Source organism: Gossypium hirsutum, chromosome D10, assembly GCF_007990345.1.
Source record: "Gossypium hirsutum isolate 1008001.06 chromosome D10, Gossypium_hirsutum_v2.1, whole genome shotgun sequence".
Classification (NCBI taxonomy): Eukaryota; Viridiplantae; Streptophyta; class Magnoliopsida; order Malvales; family Malvaceae; genus Gossypium; species Gossypium hirsutum.
The window spans coordinates 67,765,865-67,785,817 of NC_053446.1; the positions used below are offsets into that span (position 1 = coordinate 67,765,865).

Sequence of the window (19,953 nt, forward strand, 5' to 3'; positions counted from 1 at the left end):
ATTTAGCGGCCAAAAATGTTGGGGGCTTTGGCGGCGTTTTTGGAAAAGCGCAGCTAAAAATATTTTATCTTAATTGGTTTATTCATATTAAATAAAATTCAATTTATTTCTAATTGAATATTTAAAATCTTCAGAAAAAAATAATGACACGTAGAAATAATTTGAAATAAACACATGGAAAAATTAAAATAATATTATTTAAAATAATTGTAAAAGAGATAAAATAAATTTGTTTAGGGTTTTTGGTTTAGGGTATATGATTTATTTAAGATTTAAGGCCGGTTTAGGAGTTCATATTTTAAGGTTTAGGGAAGTATGGGTTTAGGGATTATGGATTAGGGGTTGGGATTTAAGGTTTAGGGGTTAGAGGGTTAGGGATTTAAGGGTTAGACGTGCTAGGGATTCAGGGGTCGAGTTAGGATTTTGGGTTTAGATTAATTATTTTTTAATTTATATTTTAAATATGTTCTTATATAATTGTAAAAGAGATAATAATAAATTTGTTTAGGGTTTTTAGTTTAGGGTATATGATTAATTTAAGATTTAAGGTCGGTTTAGGAGTTCATATTTTAAGGTTTAGGGAGTATGGATTTAGGGATTATGATTTAAGAGTTGGGATTTAAGGTTTAGGGGTTAGGGGTTTAGGGGTTAGATGTTAGGGGTTAAGAGTTAGGGATTTAAGGTTTAGGGATTCAGGGATCGAGTTAAGGTTTTGAATTTAGATTAATTATTTTTTAATTTATATTTTAAATATGTTCTTATATAATTGTAAAATAGATAATAATAAATCAAATATATTGAAATTATGAGTATAGTTTAAATTATTTAAGAGATATATAATAGATAGACTTTATATGTATTGAATGGTTAATTTAGAGGGTTTAAGGTTAAAATTTTATACAATTAATTAATGCTTTTATATTTAAAAAAGTTTAATCTAAACCATTTGATATATTTAAATATTAGTTTAAATAGAATTAATAAATAAGTTAAAAAAAGTAATAGATTGATATGGATATTTATGTATAATTATTTATTTTAGAGAGGACCAAATTATAAGAAAAAAATACAAAAATAAAAATGAAACGGATATATAGGTAATTATTTAATTTAGATAATTCTAACTTAATAATTAATTACAACCATTTTATCATTTGTTTTCTTATTAAAATATACAATATTTATTTTGAGAGTACTTGTTTTTTTTATTTTAGAAGAAATCAATTTATAAAAAAAATAAAAAAATTTTAGCATAGCAAAACGGCGTCATTTTGTTCAAAATGAAAATTTTTTTGCGGCGTTTCTCATAAAAACGCCGCTAAAGGTAAGCAATAGCGGCGTTTTTTAAAAAAAACGCCGCAAAAAATAAATCAATTTATAAAAAAATAAAATAAAATTTTTTTAGCATAGCAAAACGGCGTCATTTTGCTGAAAATGAAATAGCGGCATTTTTATAAAAAACGCCGCAAAAAACAAATCAATATATATATAAAATAAAATAAAAAATTTTTAGCATAGCAAAACGGCGTCATTTTGTTCAAAATGAAAAAATTTGTGCGGCGTTTCTCATAAAAACGCCGCTAAAGGTAAGCAATAGCGGCGTTTTTTAAAAAAACGCCGCAAAAAATAAATCAATTTATAAAAAAATAAAATAAAAATTTTTTAGCATAACAAAACGGTGTCATTTTGCTGAAAATGAAATAGCGGCTTTTTTTTTATAAAAAACGCCGCAAAAAACAAATCAATATATAAATAAAAAATAAAATAAAAACGCCGCTAAAGGTAAGCAATAGCGGCGTTTTAAAAAAAACGCCGCAAAAAATAAATCAATTTATAAAAAATAAAATAAAAAATTTTTTAGCATAGCAAAACGGCGTCATTTTGCTGAAAATGAAATAGCGACGTTTTTTAAACGCCGCAAAATTTAAATCAATTTATAAAAAACAAAATAAAAATTTTTTAGAATAGCAAAACGACGTCATTTTGTTCAAAATGAAAAATTTTTTGCGACGTTTTTCATAAAAACGCTACTAAAGGTAAGCAATAAAAACGCCGCAAAAAAATTATATAGCAAAACAGTATGTTTTATTCCAAATAAAATATTTTTACGGCGTTTTTATAAAAAACGCCACAGAAGTTATAAAATTTCCTTCCCACCGAAATCCTCAACCTTCCCCCTATAATCCCTAATTTCCCACCTCCAAGAAAAAAATCCAAAAGCTTATTCAACTCTGTTTCTTTCCAACTTGTTTGTTCTTCGTCTTAAAACTCTCAAATGGATAAAAGAGGTCCAAAATCAAAGAACCCAGAACCAGGAAATCAAGGAAACGATTATCTCTGTTTGTTCTTTGTTCTTCGTCTTGAAACTTGCATTATTTTTCCCACTCTTATTCAACTCTGAAATATTCCTTGTTTTGTGCATAATCTGTTTTTTTTTTTTGACACTTTTAGCTCTGAATCTCTGAATCTTTGACTAAATGGATGCGATTATCTCTAGTAAATATTACTTTCTTTCTTTTTTGCTTTATTGAAGCGAATAAATTTTGGGATTGTCAATTTATTAGAAGTTTCATATACCTAAGGATCCAATTATAGAGTTTGCCGAAGCACTTAGGTTTGAGACTAACCTGGCTTTTACCGTCTTGCGGGATATTGCTTCAGGAAGAGATCTTAAGAAGTTCCTCTATGTATGTTGTTACTCTCTAGGGCAACTTTGCAGTTCATAAATTTGAATTTTGGATTTTTACAGTTTGCTTCTTTTAAGTAAAAATGATGTTTGATTTTTGTTTTTGGTTCCAAGGAAAAGAAAAAAATTACATCTTTTAGTGTTTATAATTAATATGTTTGATTTAAAGCTTGCTCCTTGAAGCATATCTGCCATGTGTGATGGCTACTCTGTAGCTATATGCCTGCCTTGTTCTGATTTTTACCATGGTTAGTGTTGTATTCTAGTTCCTTATTTTATTTCATGGAAATGGAGCGCTTTATGCAAAATAGTCTCAAACATTTTATTCACTACTCATCTTCTAAAATGATGAGTGTTTATCCTTTTGCAGTATCGGAGTTTAGTGTGAGCTTCTTCAGCATCAGGATTTAACTAACCAGTTTGCTGTAAGTGATTAAATCTTTGCATGCCTTATTTGTCTTTTAGCCTTTCTTTGATAATCCTTCCAACTTATTGATAAACGGAGCCTGAAGTCTGTATATTAGAAATGCAGTCTACTGGATTGACAGAGGAACCTGTTACCAAAGGTAACTACGATGGTTATGTTTCTGACTTATGGCATGTGGTCTGAAGAAGGGGAAAGAAATTATGTTATCTACTGACAAATGTGAATATCATTTCAAGTTTGATTTATAGATGAGACAATTCCTTTATTTTATCTTACTCAGGTGAAATGTCACATGGTCGAATTATACAACAAGACACAAAGACTTCCAAGTCCTTCCATAAATGCATCAGCTCCTTTCGAAAAGGTAAGTATGAAGCAGAACTATCATAATGAAATAAGGTAATATTTGATCTCTGCTCTTTGGGAGAAGCAAAAATAGAGAAAACCAACATGATATACTCTCAAATTCTAACATTTTATTATAAATTACATGTAATTTAATGCTTAATGGTAATCGTGAACTTTGTTAACTGTTTGTCTTGCATTATTGGTTCATTCAAGCAATACATGTGTGAACTTGGTAAATGATTCTTACAAAAATTGAAGTGAAATTTTCATCCAAGTGAAAAATATCTAGAAATTAAGTACTTAATGAAAAATGTAAACAATTCATGCAAGTATGTGGCCACTGGACTTGCACCATAGCATGGAATTGGTTAATCGATTTAATTATTATTTATGTTTGTTAGTTGCATTATTCAACCTTCAATTAGTAGCTGTCTGTAAGATTTGAAAGGAAAAAAAGAAAGAAAGTAGTAGCTGTAAGCAGTAAGTAGGTATGAAAAAGTAAATTGTGTTTTATTGGGTGACTGGCTCACATGATTAAAGAAAAACTTTTTTATTTAAAAAAACTTTTTTATTTTATATGTTAATATTTTTTTAGTTTTAATTTGTACTATTTTATATGTTAATTATACATAATCAGTGAAGCTTAGTTCCTTTGTTTGAATTCTTATGCTTTAGGTAGATAAGGGTTTCTCTGTACTGCCTGAAAACATTTTGTACTTCAAATAATAATATGCCATATGAAAATAAAATATTTTACCAATTAAATAAAATAAAATAAAATAAAATAAAAAACAAGAATCGAATATCAAAAAATTCGAACATAGAAGAAGTTTAATCAATTTGCTTGCAAAAACTCTTCAAGGTCTATCTCTTTTCATCTTCTTAATTAATTGTTAATCTTCCCAATGGCCTCCTACCAAAGAAAACGAAGTTTTGCCAAGCAAACTAGGTATCTGTTTTCTTGGTTTTTTATATATATTCTTTTCTTTTGACAAAGAACTTGAGGTTTAATTAAATTTGACTAAAGACATGGGGTTGAACTAATTTGATTCTTGTTTTTTATTTTAATTTAATTTAATTTATTTTATTGGCAAGAAAGATAAAATATTTTATTTATCAAATAATCTAAAAGATTTTGAATTCTTATGCTTTAGGTAGATAAGAGTTGTTTTTTAATTGTTTTCTTAAATTATTTATGATTATATTAGTTGCAATAATGAAAAAAATAATTTCATTTATGTACTAGTAGGTTAAATGGTAAATTCTTTTATATAGTTGCTTTGGCTCGTAAGCTTACCTGGTTATGTGGTAACTTGCACAGATTCTAGTTTTTCTTTTTCTGGGAATAGGTAGATCGTTTTACATTAGTTAATTATGTATGTCCCTGGGTAGTTTTACCTTAATGATTTGTTTTATTTGTATTCCATTACTTGAAATCAGTTTTTGAGCTGGTTTTCTTATTTTCAGGTCAGCAACACGGATCTTGAAGAAAAAAAAGCTGAAGATCAATGTTCATAGGCCTGTGGGGACAAGGGTTGTCTTTGATGAGGAAGGCAACACACAGGCTCCACTTGCTATGTTGGCTGACAAGACGAGCGGCGATATACTGCTTGACCAAGGTATAATTATTCCTTCTGTTGGCCAATGTTGCTACGATTTTTTATGTTTCTTGAAATACCTGAGTCTGGCACCAATGTTGGAATCATGTTTGGACATGATGGGTATAGAGTTATGACCCTTCAGATTCATGGAAAAACTTGGAAAAATTGAATATATCAATGATCAATTTAATTATTATGGTGTTCCTCTTTTTTCTGTGCCTTAGTTCTCTTTTATGCTATATAAGACATTTCTATATAACGTTAAACAACAGTAGTGCTGCATGTTTCTGTTCTGTTTTTTGCAAATTAATACTATTGTTCCTTGTTAAAAAATTGAATAGTTTAGACAATCATTAGAAAGAATGCCTATTTGTGACACATGGAAGAGCTATGATTGAGATTGTTTGTTAGTATGGTTCAACCTGCTACTAAAGCTGCACATAATTGTTTGTTATATTTATTTTTTGAGCCTTAATGGCTATATATATTTTTTATTTTTAACATCTATGTTGTTTGCCAAGTTTGTTGGTTTATCTGATCATTTGGTTTTGCATCCTTTAGATATTGAAGGTGTAGTGGAGGATTCAATCTCTTCAAGCTGGAAAAGCCAAGGCTTAGCGCTTCTTCAAGTAGAGTGTTATTTAATGTTGCATTCCATGGTCGTTTATCTTAGTTGGAACTTGAATTAGGTGTTATTGAAATAGGGTTTTGTAGCTACCTTGTATACTAGCTTCTTTAACCATGATTGTTAATTATTACTTGTTTTGTAACTTCTTTTATATTTGGCCGAGTTAATATAGATCATATGAGTTTGAACATAATATTTTAATTCTAAATTTAAATTCATTAATTTTTATATTTACCTTTAAAGTTAAAATTTTAATAGAAAATTTAATTTAATTAATTTTTTTATCCTTAAAAGTATATAGTTTAAAGTTTAAATATCAAAAATAAAACAGTATATAATATTTATCAAAGAAATAAATATTATTTAATTAAATTTGTTTTAGAAGTTACGTTTTTAGTGGCGTTTGTGAAAAAGCGTCGCTAAAAGTCATTTTTATAGCGGCGTTTGTAATATGAGCGCCACTAAAAAAGTTATGACCTCTAATGGCGTTTGTTGTAGAAGCGCCACTAAAGGTCATTGTATTTAGCGGCGTTTGTGGGAAAAGCGACTAAAGACCATGACCTTTAGCGGCGCTTTTCCCACAAACGCCGCTAAAGGTCATGATCTTTAGCGGCATTTATTTTTGAAAACGCTGCTAAAGTTAGCGACGCTTTCATTAGCGGAATTTTTTGCAGCGCTTTTGAAAGCGCCGCAAATACTTTTAGCGGCGTGAAAAGCGCCACTAAAGGCCTAAAAAAGCGCCGCTAAAAGCCTGTTTTGGTGTAGTGATAGTAAAGGTCAGGGGCGAAGTCAGAACAATTTTTTAAAGGAGATTCGATGAAATTTTAATTTTTTATAGTTTATAATTTTATATTTTTAAAGGATTAAATCAAATTTTTTAATTTTAAAGGGGCAAAGTGTAATTTTACTTTACTAATTTAAAATTTTAAAAAAATTAAAAGGCCTAAATTGTAATTTTACATTTTAGGGGACCGGGGCCCCTAGATTTGCCTCTGGTAAAGGTACTAAACTCATAATTTAGCCATTTTATCAACTTGCATTAAATTTTAATTAAAAAAATATTTTAGTTTATTGATTAAGTTTTAGTTTAATTAGTATGAGTATTGTTGTCAATGGATGAAAATGAAACACATTATTTTACTATTTATGAGTTGAGGTGGGATTAAGATTAGTTTTAAATCTCTCAGACAAAAGAGCATATATAATAAGAATTTATAATGAAATTTTAAAAAGAAAAATGATTGAGTTTAATTTTAATCATGATTTTGAATGTATTGCCCAACCTATTTTAGGTTATTGAAGGGCTAAGCAACCATGTGGTTTCATCCAAGAAAGCTCAAGCCAACTGGTAATAATTTATTAATTAATTAATTTTATAAGCTCAACTAAAATGATATCTTTTTCCCCTAATTTTGTAAGGTATGGAAAGTTATTAGATGCTTGGAGTGAACAAAAACCTCCACCAAAAACATCTGAGGAAGCTTCAAAGTTTGTTATTGACAATTTAAAGAAACACCAAAAGGCAGATGTTGAGGTAATAAAGAACAAAGATCTTAAAACATCATTGACATTTGCCACAATTTTTGTTAGAATTTAAGAAAACCAGGACATTAATGCATTGTAGGGACTATTGGCATTTTATGGTCTGCCTCTCCCTCAGACACTTGGCCACCCTTCTGCTAACTCCCAAACATCATTGCCTCAAGGAGTTAAGTACGAGTTGCGGACTTTACCGGTAAGGACGCTTCGGTCCAACTCCAAACTTCATGTTTTCAATCAGTTAACGGTTTGAACCGATTGAATTAGGTGGATGTGAAAGCAATACCAGATGGAGATACCATAATAGTGTATGTAAGTACTACTGAACCATGGGAATCATCGAACATACCTAAGGACATACGAGTAGCAGCTGCTCAAAGATCGAAAGCGTGTGCCGACAAGAATTATACTATGGCAGATGCACTTCAGAAGAAAATTACTATTTCAGGATACAGGTTTTAAGCTATCAAATCTTCTCATATACGATAAATGCCGATTCGGGATCGGTTTCTAACAGCCTTAGCTTGTTGCTAAAGGGTGTTGAATGTTCAGAACCAGGAGATTCTTGCTCGAAAGTATCGAATCCGGCTAAGGTAGCACATTTATTTGTTTAATGTTCAATGTTCAATGTTTTATCAGCAAAATCTCAATCTAAAATGTGAGATAGGGGTATAGATGCACCAGAGAGTTCAATGCCATACGGTAAAGAAGCGAAAGAAGAGTTGGTTAAGCTTGTTAGTGGGAAATTTTTACGAGTTCTCGTCTATGGAGAAGATCGATACGGCCGTTGCGTCGGAGATGTATATTGCAATGGAAAATTCGTACAGGAAATTATGTTGAAAAAGGGGCTTGCATGGCATTACTCTGCTTATGACCAACGTATAGAACTAGCAACTGTGAGTAACCAACAGATTCTCCATTCCTGCACTTGTTTCAATCAAAACTTGAAAAAACTGTCAAATTCTAAATGCTATGTACTTGTATGAAACTAGTGGGAAAAGGAGGCTCGAGCGAAGCGGGAAGGTTTATGGGCTTTACCGAATCCTGAGAAGCCATGGGAATGGAGAAAGGACAAACGAGAAGGCAGATGACAACGTTTGATACCTTGAATGAACCACATTTGACATGTACATAAAGGAATATGGGTGCCCTATAACTTGTACACAAGACCAGGGGAATCTACAAACCATTTGAACATTGTCAATTTGATGTTTTATTCCGATTTTAGAAAGTGTTAGTAACATGTAACATTTGTTTAAACAATTAAAGCAAGTGTTGTAATGTATATATTTTTATCAATTTGCTTCTTGTAAAAATCTATAGACCTGTTACCGCATTAGTTACCAAAATGTACCTGATAATATTTATCAGCTTAAAGCATCAAAAGGCAATGCTTGTGTCATTAAAACATGTATATCAACGGTAGAATCTAGGGTAAAATGTGTATGTGAATACTGATGATCCCAGGGAGTCCTCGAACATACCTAGAGCCGTTCTTATGGCTGCGGTTCAAAGATCAAAAGCACTTGCTATGAAAAACTATGCCAGAGCCGATGAACTCCGCGAGAAGATTATTGAATCAGGATACCAGTTAGCTACATTCAACTTGTCAAATTTTTAGTACTACTGTGATTCGAGATTGTTAATTGTTGTTTGTCTGCAGGGTCATAAACTTTCAAAACGAAGAGATTCTTGCTCGAAAGTATCGGATTCGACTGAGGTAACATTGTCTGTTTGTAGGACTTTTATGTTCTATATTGTAACTTGTTGAAAGCATATAAAATGGGGTATAGATGCACCTGAGATGTTGATGCCGTTCGGAAATGAAGCAAAACAAGAGTTGGCTAAGCTTGTTCGTGGGAAATGTTTGAGAGTGCTTGTCTACGGGAAAGATCAATACGGTCGTTATGTTGCAGACATATACTGCAATGGCATTTTCGCGCAGGTAGATACCCTTTTTGTAAGCTTCAATTCGGTTTACCTGATAAGAACGAATTAATCTGCAAACCTGTTACTTGAACAGGAAGTAATGCTAAAGAAAGGACTCGCATGGCATTATGTAGCCTACGACCAACGGGTTGAATTCGCAACCGTAAGTAAACGACAATCTTGTATGTTCTTGCACATCGTTGAGTTAAAACTTGTGACTATTATCTTTGTACGTATGTAATATTAGTGGCAAAATGAGGCTCAGGCAAAGAGAACCGGCCTTTGGGTACAATCAAACCCGGAGAAGCCATGGGAATGGAGGAAGAAGAACAAACGATAAGGTAGATAACACTGTCCTTAAGGATTCATAACATCTTGAGAAGTGATAAAAGTACACAATTATCATATTTATGTAAAGAACCATGTTTGATCCATTCCCATATCTCTTGTTTGTATGCAATGCTTATTATTATCAAATGATTGTCAAACATATATATGTACATTACTTTTGAAACATGGATGTGCTCCTAAAATTGATCTCTAAGGAGAGCATTGTACCATAATATGGCATGTTCAACTCAAACATATGGACACCATTTAACAAAGACATAACATCATATTCATGTCGGCCGAATCAAAACATCTTCGTGTAGGACCAGAGCTCTATCCAAAATTTCCAAGCATAGATTTGTATAAAGATCTGTTCAGCATGCAAAATCCCCAACGGTGCAATCCATAAAATTCCAAAATCCGTTAACAGGGAAAAGAAAGCATATTCCATTAAATGAAACTCCTTTACATATACAATTCAGTCGTAACAATCTATGATCTCAATAGCAAATACAGCAACACTTGAAAGAACAAAAGATGATAAAAAACAAATGATCATCAAAGGATACACAGAGGGAACAAAAAATAATCAAGTGAGAGTGTGAAAAGAATAGAAACCACATCTCTATTTGGCAAAATAAAAGCAGCAAGTGAAGAAGCATCATGACCCACAACACTGCAAAAGCAATTATTTTTCAGTATCTATCAAAGAAAGCAATAAAAAATTAGCCTTTTAACAAGCATCTATAGCCATAACCAAGCATGCAAAACTGGTTCATATGGTTCCAGAAAGCAACAATAATGTGAATCAAATTTAGCTCTTTTTCCAAGCATCTAGAAGACAGCAGCTACATCAATTGAAAAGCAACAAAAATGAATCAATTTAGCCCCTTTAAAAGCATTTATAGCCGTTGCGATACATTTGGCCAACAAGTACTTGCATATTGGTATCACCAGCATTAGCTTCCTTAAGAGCATCATCGAACTGTACTTTTACTAACTGGGAAACCACCTGAGCAAACGGAATCCGATCCGGGTCAACCCGGTTATCCATTTCCTTCTGCTTCACTCGCTCCGCATCCAACTCGGACTCACTTTTTCAGGGAAAGAAACGCTGTTTACCGATTTGGGTTTTACATGTTACGCTCAGTGAAGCTTGTTTGATGGGACTGCTTTTGTAAAGTCTCGATCTTTCATTTGATTTTCCGATGAAAACACAGTATTTTTCTCTTTTCTTTATTTGAATATAGATTTAAAAAAAATGAAAATTAATGAATTAAGAAAAGAGAAAAAAGGTAGAGGAAATGGGTTTACTTTGCTTGGATTATTCGATTGCTTTTCTTTTTTCTTATCTGGTTCTCATGGTGACAATTTCCCTTTTTGGGTAGGCAGCTTTTATCTTTGAGAGTTTGGAGAGTGAAATGTCCAATCTTGAAACAAATTTGAGCTTAAAATAAATATTTGATCAACTTCAAACCGAGTATCAAGTTTCAAATTTCGAGTCGAGCTTAAGCTTACTAATATTTAAGCTTGGTTCAGCTCAATTACACCGATAACGAAAACTAAAAGGTTAAACCTAATTATACAATTGAACTTAAAATGCTAATTTTTAAAACATTTGGTTAAAAAAAATTTAAAAATGCTTTATCAAATTTAGTTAAAAGTGACAATGGTTGATTAAGATTAAATAAAAAGTGAACTACTTACTTAAAAAACCAAATTTGCTTTTTATTATTATATTAAAACACTAAAATTGGATACTTAAAAAAAATAGAAATATTAATTGTGATTAAGGATAATTTTGTTCTTCAAAAATCAAAATCCCACAGCTTACGCAAAAATTTCCCTTCTCCCATCTTCATCATTTTTTTAAAAATTTTTGCTTCTGATTTTCATTCAATTAAGTGAAATTTATTGGAACTTAGCCTATCCAATTCCCTATTAAAGGTATGTTATTATATATATGCATGAGAAAGTTTGATGAAAGTTTACAGCCTGGAAAATAGGATTCAATTTCAAGAACATTGTTTTAGCACATTAAAAAAAAGGGATTAATTACAATACATCCCAAATCCTCAAATTTATTTTTTAAAAATGTAGAAAGTTTTAAAAGTTGTCTCTATACACTTTTTTTTTCCTTTAAATTTTTGTTTTCATCTACTTTGCTTCTTCCTTTCTCCAAAATGAACTAATACCAATATAGACTTAAAGGATAAGTATTCTAGTTTGAATTTTTTGAAAAAGAAATGTTAATGAAAGCAAAGCATTGGCTAGCCCTATTATATTGGTTAAATTATGTTTTTGGTCCTTAAATTATTATTTTATTATATATCAACGCTACTAGCGCGACTCGAACTCAGGCCACATCTGAGACATGAACACCCTGACCATCAAAATTATTATTATTTAACTTTGTGCATTTTTTTAGTTTTAGTAATTAGCGAGGATTTTGTTTTAAAAACTGTGAGTTGATTTTTTTCAAAAATTTTGGTTGGTTGAATTTACTAAATTTTGAATCAAAATTTATTTTTATAAAATATTTTTTCCTCAAAAATTTTTGTGTGTTGAATTCTCAATGTGGCTCTGCCACGGCTAACCAATAACATTACGAAAGTTAAGGTCAAATTAAATTAAGGGACTAAATATCAAATTTAAGAATAGTATAGGAATTAAAACAAGAATTTCACCTTTTAAATTTCTTTTACATGTTTGAAAAAGTATTAAAATAAAAAAATAAAAGAAATCTGACATTGTTGGCCTTGATTATGTAATAAAGGTAGGTAGGGAAGGGGTTAGCTTCTCCAAGTGTGTTCCAACAGAGAAAAAATCATTAGCAATCAAAAGAAGATTGGAAAAAACTTGAAAAAACTGTTTCTCCATTCCTGCACTTGTTTCAATCAAAACTTGAAAAAACTGTCAAATTCTAAATGCTATGTAATTGTATGAAACTAGTGGGAAAAGGAGGCTCGAGCGGAGCGGGTCAGTTTATGGGCTTTACCGAATCCCGAGAAGCCATGGGAATGGAGAAAGGACAAACGTCAAGGCAGATGACAACGTCTGATACCTTGAATGAACCACATTTGACATGTACATAAAGGAATATGGGTGCCCTATAACTTGTACACAAGACCAGGGGAATCTACAAACCATTTGAACATTGCCAATTTGATGTTTTATTCCGATTTTAGAAAGTGTTAGTAACATGTAACATTTGTTCAAACAATTAAAGCAAGTGTTGTAACGTATATATTTTATCAATTTGATTCTTGTAAAAATCTATAGAACTCTTACCGCATTAGTTACCAAAATGTACCTGATAATATTTATCAATTTAAAGCATCAAAAGGCAATTCTTATGTCATTAAAACATGTATATCAACGGTAGAATTTAGGGTAAAAAATTATTTTATTACGTGTCACATTACATTTCATGTAAAAAATAAATAAATTAATCCCTATACATTAAATTAAAGAATAAATTGATTCTTTCTATTAAACTATACACTAGTAACATGAGACTAATTTGCATTTTTTTTATTAAAAAAATATAAAATACAGTCTAACTTTTAATTTACCTAAAATCTATTATTATTATTATTATTATTATTATACAAGAGCTTTGAGGTGACAGGATACTATAAAATTTTTGGAGTAAAGGTCAGTAGTACCAACAGGAATCTGCAAACGAAATTCATTGGAAGCGCCTTTGACCATAAAAAAATATCCCACCATAAGTCTTTCTCCTTCCTTGCTTTTCTTCCAGCTTTCATTTACCCCAGTCCTCAATATCTCCTCTATAGTGCTACAGCAAAAGTTTTGAGAGCTAGGATTTTTCAAGATGGGAAATGCTCTTAGGCTCCTATATGAGAAAAGTTTGGAAGCGGTCGTCATTACGGAAGGTGGTTCAGTAGAGCCACGTTATACCACTACAGCTCCTGAGGTTTCAGCTCTTGCCCGTGATCTCCTTAACTTTGAAAGAACTTCCCTGGTAACGATTATTTCTGTGTGTTCTCTTTGTTGATCTTTTTGAGCTGAACAAAGCTTATCTGTTTGTTTAAAATTGGAAACTGGTTTCTTCAAGGTCCCTGAAGATCTCAGTCAGCATGTTGTATCATCAAGGAAGGCTCAAGTCAAATGGTAACTAACATATCTGATGATGATGATGGTGAAAATGATGATGATGATCAACACCATCTGGTTGACTTTTCTTGGTCTGTTTTACATTAAGGTATGGAAAGTTATTGCAAGCATGGAAAGAAGCAAAACCCCGACCAAAAACACCTGAAGAGGTTGCTAGGCTTATTGTTGAGACCTTAAGCAGACATCAAATGGCAGATGTTGAGGTATAAAAAAGGCCAATAGCATCAAAAGCATTAGTTATGTACTGTTGTTAATGCTATTGCAGTGATGCTTTTTGTGTTCTAATTTACTTTTAGGGTTTATTGGAATTCTATGATCTTCCTCATCCTACTATTTTTGAGGAAATTTCTACTGGTGTCCCGACAAGATTGCCTGAAGGAGTGAAATTTGAAATGCATACATTACCAGTGAGGATATTAAATGCCATTTCAATATTGTTCAAGGGAGATTGCTCTCTGGGCCAGTCTTGAATCCTCAATGGTGACGGTATTGTACTCTAGATGTCTATTCTTAATTATCCTCAAGTTTTATCTTCTGTAATTCGAGAAGAAACAAAAGGGATTCACAAAGCTTAGAAAGTGTCTCGCCACCAAGGAAATGTTTAGCATTTAGCCACCAAATGCTAAACATTTCCTTGGTGGGGAGATGCTCCTAAGTTCTGTGAACTTTTGGGGCTCGCTTCGGACTACAAGAGACAAAAGCCCGGGGATAATCGATAATAGACATTCTGAGTATAATACCTCCACCGTTGAGGTCTGAAACCGGCCTAAAGAGCAACCTCCCCTCAACAAGTATACATATTGGATTTGATAATTTCGCTGCTGTAAACTTCTTTAACTTAATCAGGTAGATGGGAATAAAGTACCAGATGGGGATGGTTTATATGTGTATGTGAATACTGATGATCCCAGGGAGTCCTCGAACATACCTAGAGCCGTTCTTATGGCAGCGGTTCAAAGATCAAAAGCACGTGCTATGAAAAACTATGCCAGAGCCGATGAACTCCGCAAGAAGATTATTGAATCAGGATACCGGTTAGCTACATTCAACTTGTCAAATTTTTAGTACTACTGTGATTCGAGATTGTTAATCGTTGTTTGTCTGCAGGGTCATAGACTTTCGAAACGAAGAGATTCTTGCTCGAGAGTATCGGATTCGACTGAGGTAACATTGTTTGTTTGTAGGACTTTTATGTTCTATATTGTAACTTGTTGAAAGCATATAAAATGGGGTATAGATGCACCTGAGATGTTGATGCCGTTCGGAGAAGAAGCAAAACAAGAGTTGGCTAAGCTTGTTCATGGGAAATGTTTGAGAGTGCTTGTCTACGGGAAAGATCAACACGGTCGTTGTGTTGCAGACATATACTGCAATGGCATTTTCGCGCAGGTAGATACCCTTTATGTAAGCTTCAATTCGGCTTACCTGATAAGAACGAATTAATCTGCAAACCTGTTGCTTGAACAGGAAGTAATGCTAAAGAAAGGACTCGCATGGCATTATGTAGCCTACGACCAACGGGTTGAATTCGCAACCGTAAGTAAACAACAATCCTGTATGTTCTTGCACATCGTTGAGTTAAAACTTGTGACTATTGTCTTTGTACGTATGTAATATCAGTGGCAAAAAGAGGCTCAGGCAAAGAGAACCGGCCTTTGGGTACACTCAAACCCGGAGAAGCCATGGGAATGGAGGAAGAAGAACAAACGGTAAGGTAGATAACACTGTCCTTAAGGATCCATAACATCTTGAGAAGTGATAAAAGTACACAATTATCATATTTGTGTAAAGAACCATGTTTGATAGTTGAAACTTGTTGTAAGTTGTTTCAAAAACTTAGCTACTTAGTTGAAAATGAACTAAGTTGGTATTGTTTTGATGTTTTTAGGTGCTGATTGACATAATCAGCTTGTGTGCAAGTTAAGTTTTACTTGTTTCTAATTATAATTAGTGGTAGTAGGTACTATTTGGTGATGTATTTGACTATATATATGTTGTTTTTCTAGTTGAATGAATGAGTTGAATGAGCTATCAGCCATAAGCTCCTTTGCTGCACGTTTGTGAGCAAGTAAAATTTTCTTGCACCTTGCTTCATGTTCTGTTCTCTCTGTTCTCTTATTTTGCTGCTGCCATTGTTCCAACATTGATCCATTCCCATATCTCTTGTTTGTATGCAATGCTTATTGTTGACACCATTTTTTGGATGGAAAACGGGGTCGACTTGGGTTTTGAAGAATGAAACGGGAGTCGCCACCAATCCTTTTTTATGAGGTGTGATTGGGTCACCTTGAAAAAGGGTTGTTTTTAATAAATGTTTTGGTTTTATTAAAACAACGGTTTTGGTCTACGAAATTTAGAAAACGGGTTCGGGAGTCGGTTACTTACGAGGAAGGATTAGCACCCTCGCAACGCCCAGAAATTGGTACCTAGTTGATTAACTAATGTCTTGATGTCGAAAATTGAAAACTTTGAAGAATTTTAAAAATACGATCCTTGTATTAAAACGTTAAAAATTTTCAAGAAAATAGGGATATTTCACGTTGTTCGAGAAAGAGAATCATATCCAGTAAGTTAGGACACAATGTCTCAAATTCTCGATACGCGAATGAAAAATGCTTATTTAAAAGATATTTAATTATCTCGGTTTTAGAAAAGGGATCATGCCCAGTAAGTTAGGACACGATCTTTTCTTAATTCCCGAGATCGTTTAAAAACTTGAGTTTAAAAAGATTCATGTATTTTGATTTATTGTGAAAATCGAAACCCAGTAAGTTAGGGTACGACCTTCTCGAAGCTTAACACAAGATGCTATTAGTTTAAACAAATTTTGACATATCGAGTAAAATAAAATATGGAGTCGTGAAAGCAGATTACATTTGTTGTTATACATGGCAAAATCACAATGAACACGAAAGCATAAAAATGATACAAGCAATTGCAACTAATATGAAATAAATAAAAGGACAAATCGACAACATGCAAAGTAACAACGTATACAAACGAATAAAAGTAAAACATTCATTCCAGATAATGATGAAAACGAAATAAATAAATAATGAATACAATTAAAAAAAAGTGAAGAGATATTTATGTATATAGATACAAATTAAAAAACATGTATGTATGTGTGAATTATAAAATATATATAAAATATAAAATGTATATTTTAAAACGTAAAGAATATATATAAGTATGTGTATGAAGAAAATATGTGTATATATATGTAGGTATATAAAAATTATAAAATATGAAAATAATAAAATACGTATAAAAAGTAGGTGTATATGTATATATTTACAAAAGTTAAAGTATATGCATATATATTATAAAAAAAAGTATGCGTACATATATATATATGAAGTGTAAACTATATATAACATATAAGTATTTATATATATATATATATATAAAAGGTTATGTACGTATATATATTATAAATATGTATGTATAACAAGACATAGATAATAATTATAATATTAATAATAATCATAATAATAATAAATAATAACTTACTAGTTTTAACAATAAAATAACCAAGATATAAACAAAGGGCTAAATTGAACACAAAAACAAAATTTGGGGACAAATCGCAAATAAATTAAATGGGAGGGACTATTCTGAACACGCGCGAGACATGAAGGGACTAAAAAGGCAAATTGTCCATCTCCTTTAAAACGACGTAGTTTCGTAAAGGGCTAAATTGAAATCCAAAATAAAATAACGGGGTAAATTTAAAAAAAAAACTGATTGCGAAAACATCAAAAAGTGGAAGGGCTAAAAGTGCAATTAGCCCTTCTATTGAAAACACGCGGATCCCCCTGGAGCGGGTCGGGTCACACGCGGGTCGGCCTTAAAACGGCGTCGTTTCGTGGCCGAATGAAACAGGCCAAAACGGCGCCGTTTCATTCGGGTATTTAAACTAAATTTTTGGTAAAAAATCATTCAGCCCCACCCCTTTTTAAAAAAAAATTCCAGAACTGTTTTTTTTTCTCTCAAGCAGTCCTCCTCCGGTCTAGGGCTCCGACCGTGAGCCGCCGCACCGGACATCGGTCGTCGGCGCCGGTGCCGCCGTAAGAGGCGGCCGGAGGCTCAAAATCGGGACTTTTTCAATCCCGTTTGAAGCCAACCACCTCTAGAGCACAGATCCAACGTCGAATCCCGTAAAAGGTGCACCCAGACCCCCCAAAAAAGGAGAAACCCTTCGTCTCCTGCTTTTCCCGACGAGACAAGGGTAAGGTTTCTTTTATTTTTGCTGTTTTTTTCTAGTTATTTAGAGTAGAAGACGAAAATAAACAAAAAAGAGTAGATTCGGACACCAAAAATCACCTTTTATTTCTTGTTTTTTTTCAAAGGGACCGAACCCCCATTACAGTGATTCAAATGGCTTTTTATAGCCTTTTTCAAGCTTTTTTTTTATTTTTACTCTATTTTGCTTCTTAATGTTGCGTGTTGCAGATGAGCAGTTGGGAGCAAGTGAGCGGCGATGGGACGTATGCGGCGGCCAGCAGAGATAGAGGCAGAAGGCTACGGCGCTAGGGTTTCTTTTCTGAAACCCTAGCTTAACTTTTGGGGAATTTGGGCCCTGAATTTGGGCTGTAAAATTTGGGCTAGGCTAGTTGGGTTTGGGGGGGTTAATTTTGGGTTTGTTTAAGTTGGGCTGATGGGGTTTTTAGATTATGTAGGTTATGTTGGTTGTAATTGGGCTCTGTTAATTGGGCCCGGGCAATAATTGGGCTGTACACTTATTATTATCAAATGATTGTCAAACATATATATGTACATTACTTTTGAAACATGGATGTGCTCCTAAAATTGATCTCTAAGGAGAGCATTGTACCATAATATGGCATGCTCAACTCAAACATATGGACACCATTTAACAAAGACATAACATCATATTCATGTCGGCCGAATCAAAACATCTTCGTGTAGGACCAGAGCTTTATCCAAAATTTCCAAGCATAGATTTGCATAAAGATCTGTTCAGCATGCAAAATCCCCAACGGTGCAATCCATAAAATACCAAAATCCGTTAACAGGGAAAAGAAAGCATATTCCATTAAATGAAACTCCTTTACATATACAATTCAGTCATAACAATCTATGATCTCAATAGCAAATACAGCAACACTTGAAAGAACAAAAGATGATAAAAAACAAATGATCATCAAAGGATACACAAAGGGAACAAAAAATAATCAAGTGAGAGTGTGAAAATAATAGAAACCACATCTCTATTTGGCAAAATAAAAGCAGCAAGTGAATATGTTTGCAACTTGCTCATTTGTTTTTGTTGGCACCATCTTGATCTCCTCTTCAGGGACCTTTTTGCAAATATTATGATAATGCACTTCTATATGTTTTGTTCTTGCATGAAAGATTAGATTCTCTATTAGACGTATGACTGATAAATTATTGTAGAGAAGCCTTACTTGAAAGTTTATTGGCTGATGAAGATCTTTCATAAGTTGTTTCAGCCAAATACTCCTTTGTGGCGCTGATGTTGCTGACCAATATTCCACTTCGGTGCTTGATAAAGACACTGTTGGTTGTCTCTTGCTGCATTATGATATTACTCCTGATCCAAGGCTGAAGATGTACCCTGTAGTTGATCGTCGCATATCATAGTCTCCACCATAGTCGACGTCACAATATCCAACCAACAGACATTCTTTTGTTTTCTTGTATAAAATATCAAAATTAATGGTGCCTTTAACATAGCTCAGGATGCACCGTATTGCATCGAGATGAGGCTTCTTAGGATTACTCATGTATCGACTAGCCACACCAACTACATAAATTATGTCTGACCGGCTTAGAGTAAGATAGATATGACTTTCGACCAGCTATCAATACATAGTTACATCTTCTAAATGTTTTCCTTCATCTACTCGTAGTTTTATATTGGGATCCATGAGAGTGGAGATAGGCTGGCAGTCAAGCATCCCATACCTCTATAGAAGATCCTTCGCATTTTTCTGTTGGCTCAAAAATAATCCTTCCTTTGTGTGCTTTACTTCAAGTCCAAGAAAATGTTTGAGTTCTCTTAGTTCATTCATATGAAATCTGATAAAAAGATTTTTCTTTGTTTGTTGAATTTCCTCGCAATAATCTCCCGTGATGATTAAGTCATCTACATATACTAGCATTATAGCTAGTTTTCCTTGATTTGCTTTCACAAATAACCTAGAATATGAAGAAGCAATTGTAAAACCACTTTGTATTAAGAACTCACCGATCTTCTTGTACCATGTTCTTGGAGTTTACTTCAAGCCGTAAAGCGCCTTCTTCAGTTTGTAAACATACTCAGGATGGATATTGTTCT

General features: G+C 32.8%; 4 protein-coding genes across 25 annotated transcripts; all 4 read left to right on the forward strand.

Moving 5' to 3' along the window:
• Positions 1-2,092: 2,092 nt before the first annotated feature.
• On the forward strand, positions 2,093-5,883 carry LOC107931816 (DEAD-box ATP-dependent RNA helicase 32). 22 transcript variants are annotated; one of them, XM_041103816.1, is made up of 6 exons: positions 2,133-2,339; positions 3,057-3,111; positions 3,211-3,252; positions 3,394-3,477; positions 4,929-5,080; positions 5,624-5,883. In XM_041103816.1, the coding sequence occupies exons 4-6, from the start codon at positions 3,455-3,457 to the stop codon at positions 5,749-5,751; spliced, it is 303 nt and encodes a 100-aa protein (XP_040959750.1). In that variant the 5' UTR covers positions 2,133-2,339; positions 3,057-3,111; positions 3,211-3,252; positions 3,394-3,454; the 3' UTR covers positions 5,752-5,883. The 22 variants fall into 22 exon arrangements, with proteins under 22 accessions (XP_016719260.1, XP_040959750.1, XP_040959746.1 ...); XM_016863760.2 differs by having other exon boundaries at positions 2,164-2,339; positions 3,199-3,252; positions 3,394-3,512; XM_041103815.1 differs by having other exon boundaries at positions 2,164-2,339; positions 3,199-3,252.
• Positions 5,884-7,080: 1,197 nt separating this feature from the next.
• On the forward strand, positions 7,081-8,518 carry LOC107931788 (staphylococcal-like nuclease CAN1). Its single transcript, XM_016863719.2, has 6 exons — positions 7,081-7,224; positions 7,315-7,425; positions 7,497-7,684; positions 7,766-7,822; positions 7,897-8,125; positions 8,222-8,518. Exons 1-6 carry the CDS (start codon positions 7,081-7,083, stop codon positions 8,318-8,320), a joined length of 828 nt encoding a protein of 275 aa, XP_016719208.2. The 3' UTR covers positions 8,321-8,518.
• Positions 8,519-8,727: 209 nt separating this feature from the next.
• Positions 8,728-12,744, forward strand: LOC121222145 (staphylococcal-like nuclease CAN1). Its single transcript, XM_041102082.1, has 6 exons — positions 8,728-8,736; positions 8,893-8,949; positions 9,004-9,174; positions 9,253-9,321; positions 9,406-9,495; positions 12,441-12,744. Exons 1-6 carry the CDS (start codon positions 8,728-8,730, stop codon positions 12,537-12,539), a joined length of 495 nt encoding a protein of 164 aa, XP_040958016.1. The 3' UTR covers positions 12,540-12,744.
• A 415-nt stretch (positions 12,745-13,159) lies between these two features.
• Positions 13,160-15,702, forward strand: LOC107931814 (staphylococcal-like nuclease CAN1). The gene is made up of 9 exons (XM_016863750.2): positions 13,160-13,476; positions 13,570-13,625; positions 13,717-13,831; positions 13,925-14,035; positions 14,475-14,662; positions 14,736-14,792; positions 14,858-15,017; positions 15,096-15,164; positions 15,249-15,702. Exons 1-9 carry the CDS (start codon positions 13,327-13,329, stop codon positions 15,339-15,341), a joined length of 999 nt encoding a protein of 332 aa, XP_016719239.2. The 5' UTR covers positions 13,160-13,326; the 3' UTR covers positions 15,342-15,702.
• The last annotated feature ends 4,251 nt before the right edge of the window (positions 15,703-19,953 follow it).

Bases quoted from the DNA above. Each gene is read 5' to 3' on its own strand.
- LOC121222145 (XM_041102082.1), top strand. The intron at 9,175-9,252 runs GTAGATACCCTT...TTACTTGAACAG, and splicing joins GCAATGGCATTTTCGCGCAG to GAAGTAATGCTAAAGAAAGG. The intron at 9,496-12,440 runs TAAGGTAGATAA...GTATGAAACTAG, and splicing joins GGAGGAAGAAGAACAAACGA to TGGGAAAAGGAGGCTCGAGC.
- LOC107931816 (XM_016863752.2), top strand. From the start codon at position 3,406: ATGGTCGAATTATACAACAAGACACAAAGACTTCCAAGTCCTTCCATA. The intron at 3,513-4,928 runs GTAATATTTGAT...TCTTATTTTCAG, and splicing joins AACTATCATAATGAAATAAG to GTCAGCAACACGGATCTTGA. The intron at 5,081-5,623 runs GTATAATTATTC...TGCATCCTTTAG, and splicing joins CGATATACTGCTTGACCAAG to ATATTGAAGGTGTAGTGGAG.
- LOC107931814 (XM_016863750.2), top strand. From the start codon at position 13,327: ATGGGAAATGCTCTTAGGCTCCTATATGAGAAAAGTTTGGAAGCGGTC. The intron at 13,477-13,569 runs GTAACGATTATT...GGTTTCTTCAAG, and splicing joins ACTTTGAAAGAACTTCCCTG to GTCCCTGAAGATCTCAGTCA. The intron at 14,036-14,474 runs GTGAGGATATTA...TAACTTAATCAG, and splicing joins TTGAAATGCATACATTACCA to GTAGATGGGAATAAAGTACC.
- LOC107931788 (XM_016863719.2), top strand. From the start codon at position 7,081: ATGATATCTTTTTCCCCTAATTTTGTAAGGTATGGAAAGTTATTAGAT. The intron at 7,426-7,496 runs GTAAGGACGCTT...CGATTGAATTAG, and splicing joins ACGAGTTGCGGACTTTACCG to GTGGATGTGAAAGCAATACC. The intron at 7,823-7,896 runs GTAGCACATTTA...AATGTGAGATAG, and splicing joins AAGTATCGAATCCGGCTAAG to GGGTATAGATGCACCAGAGA.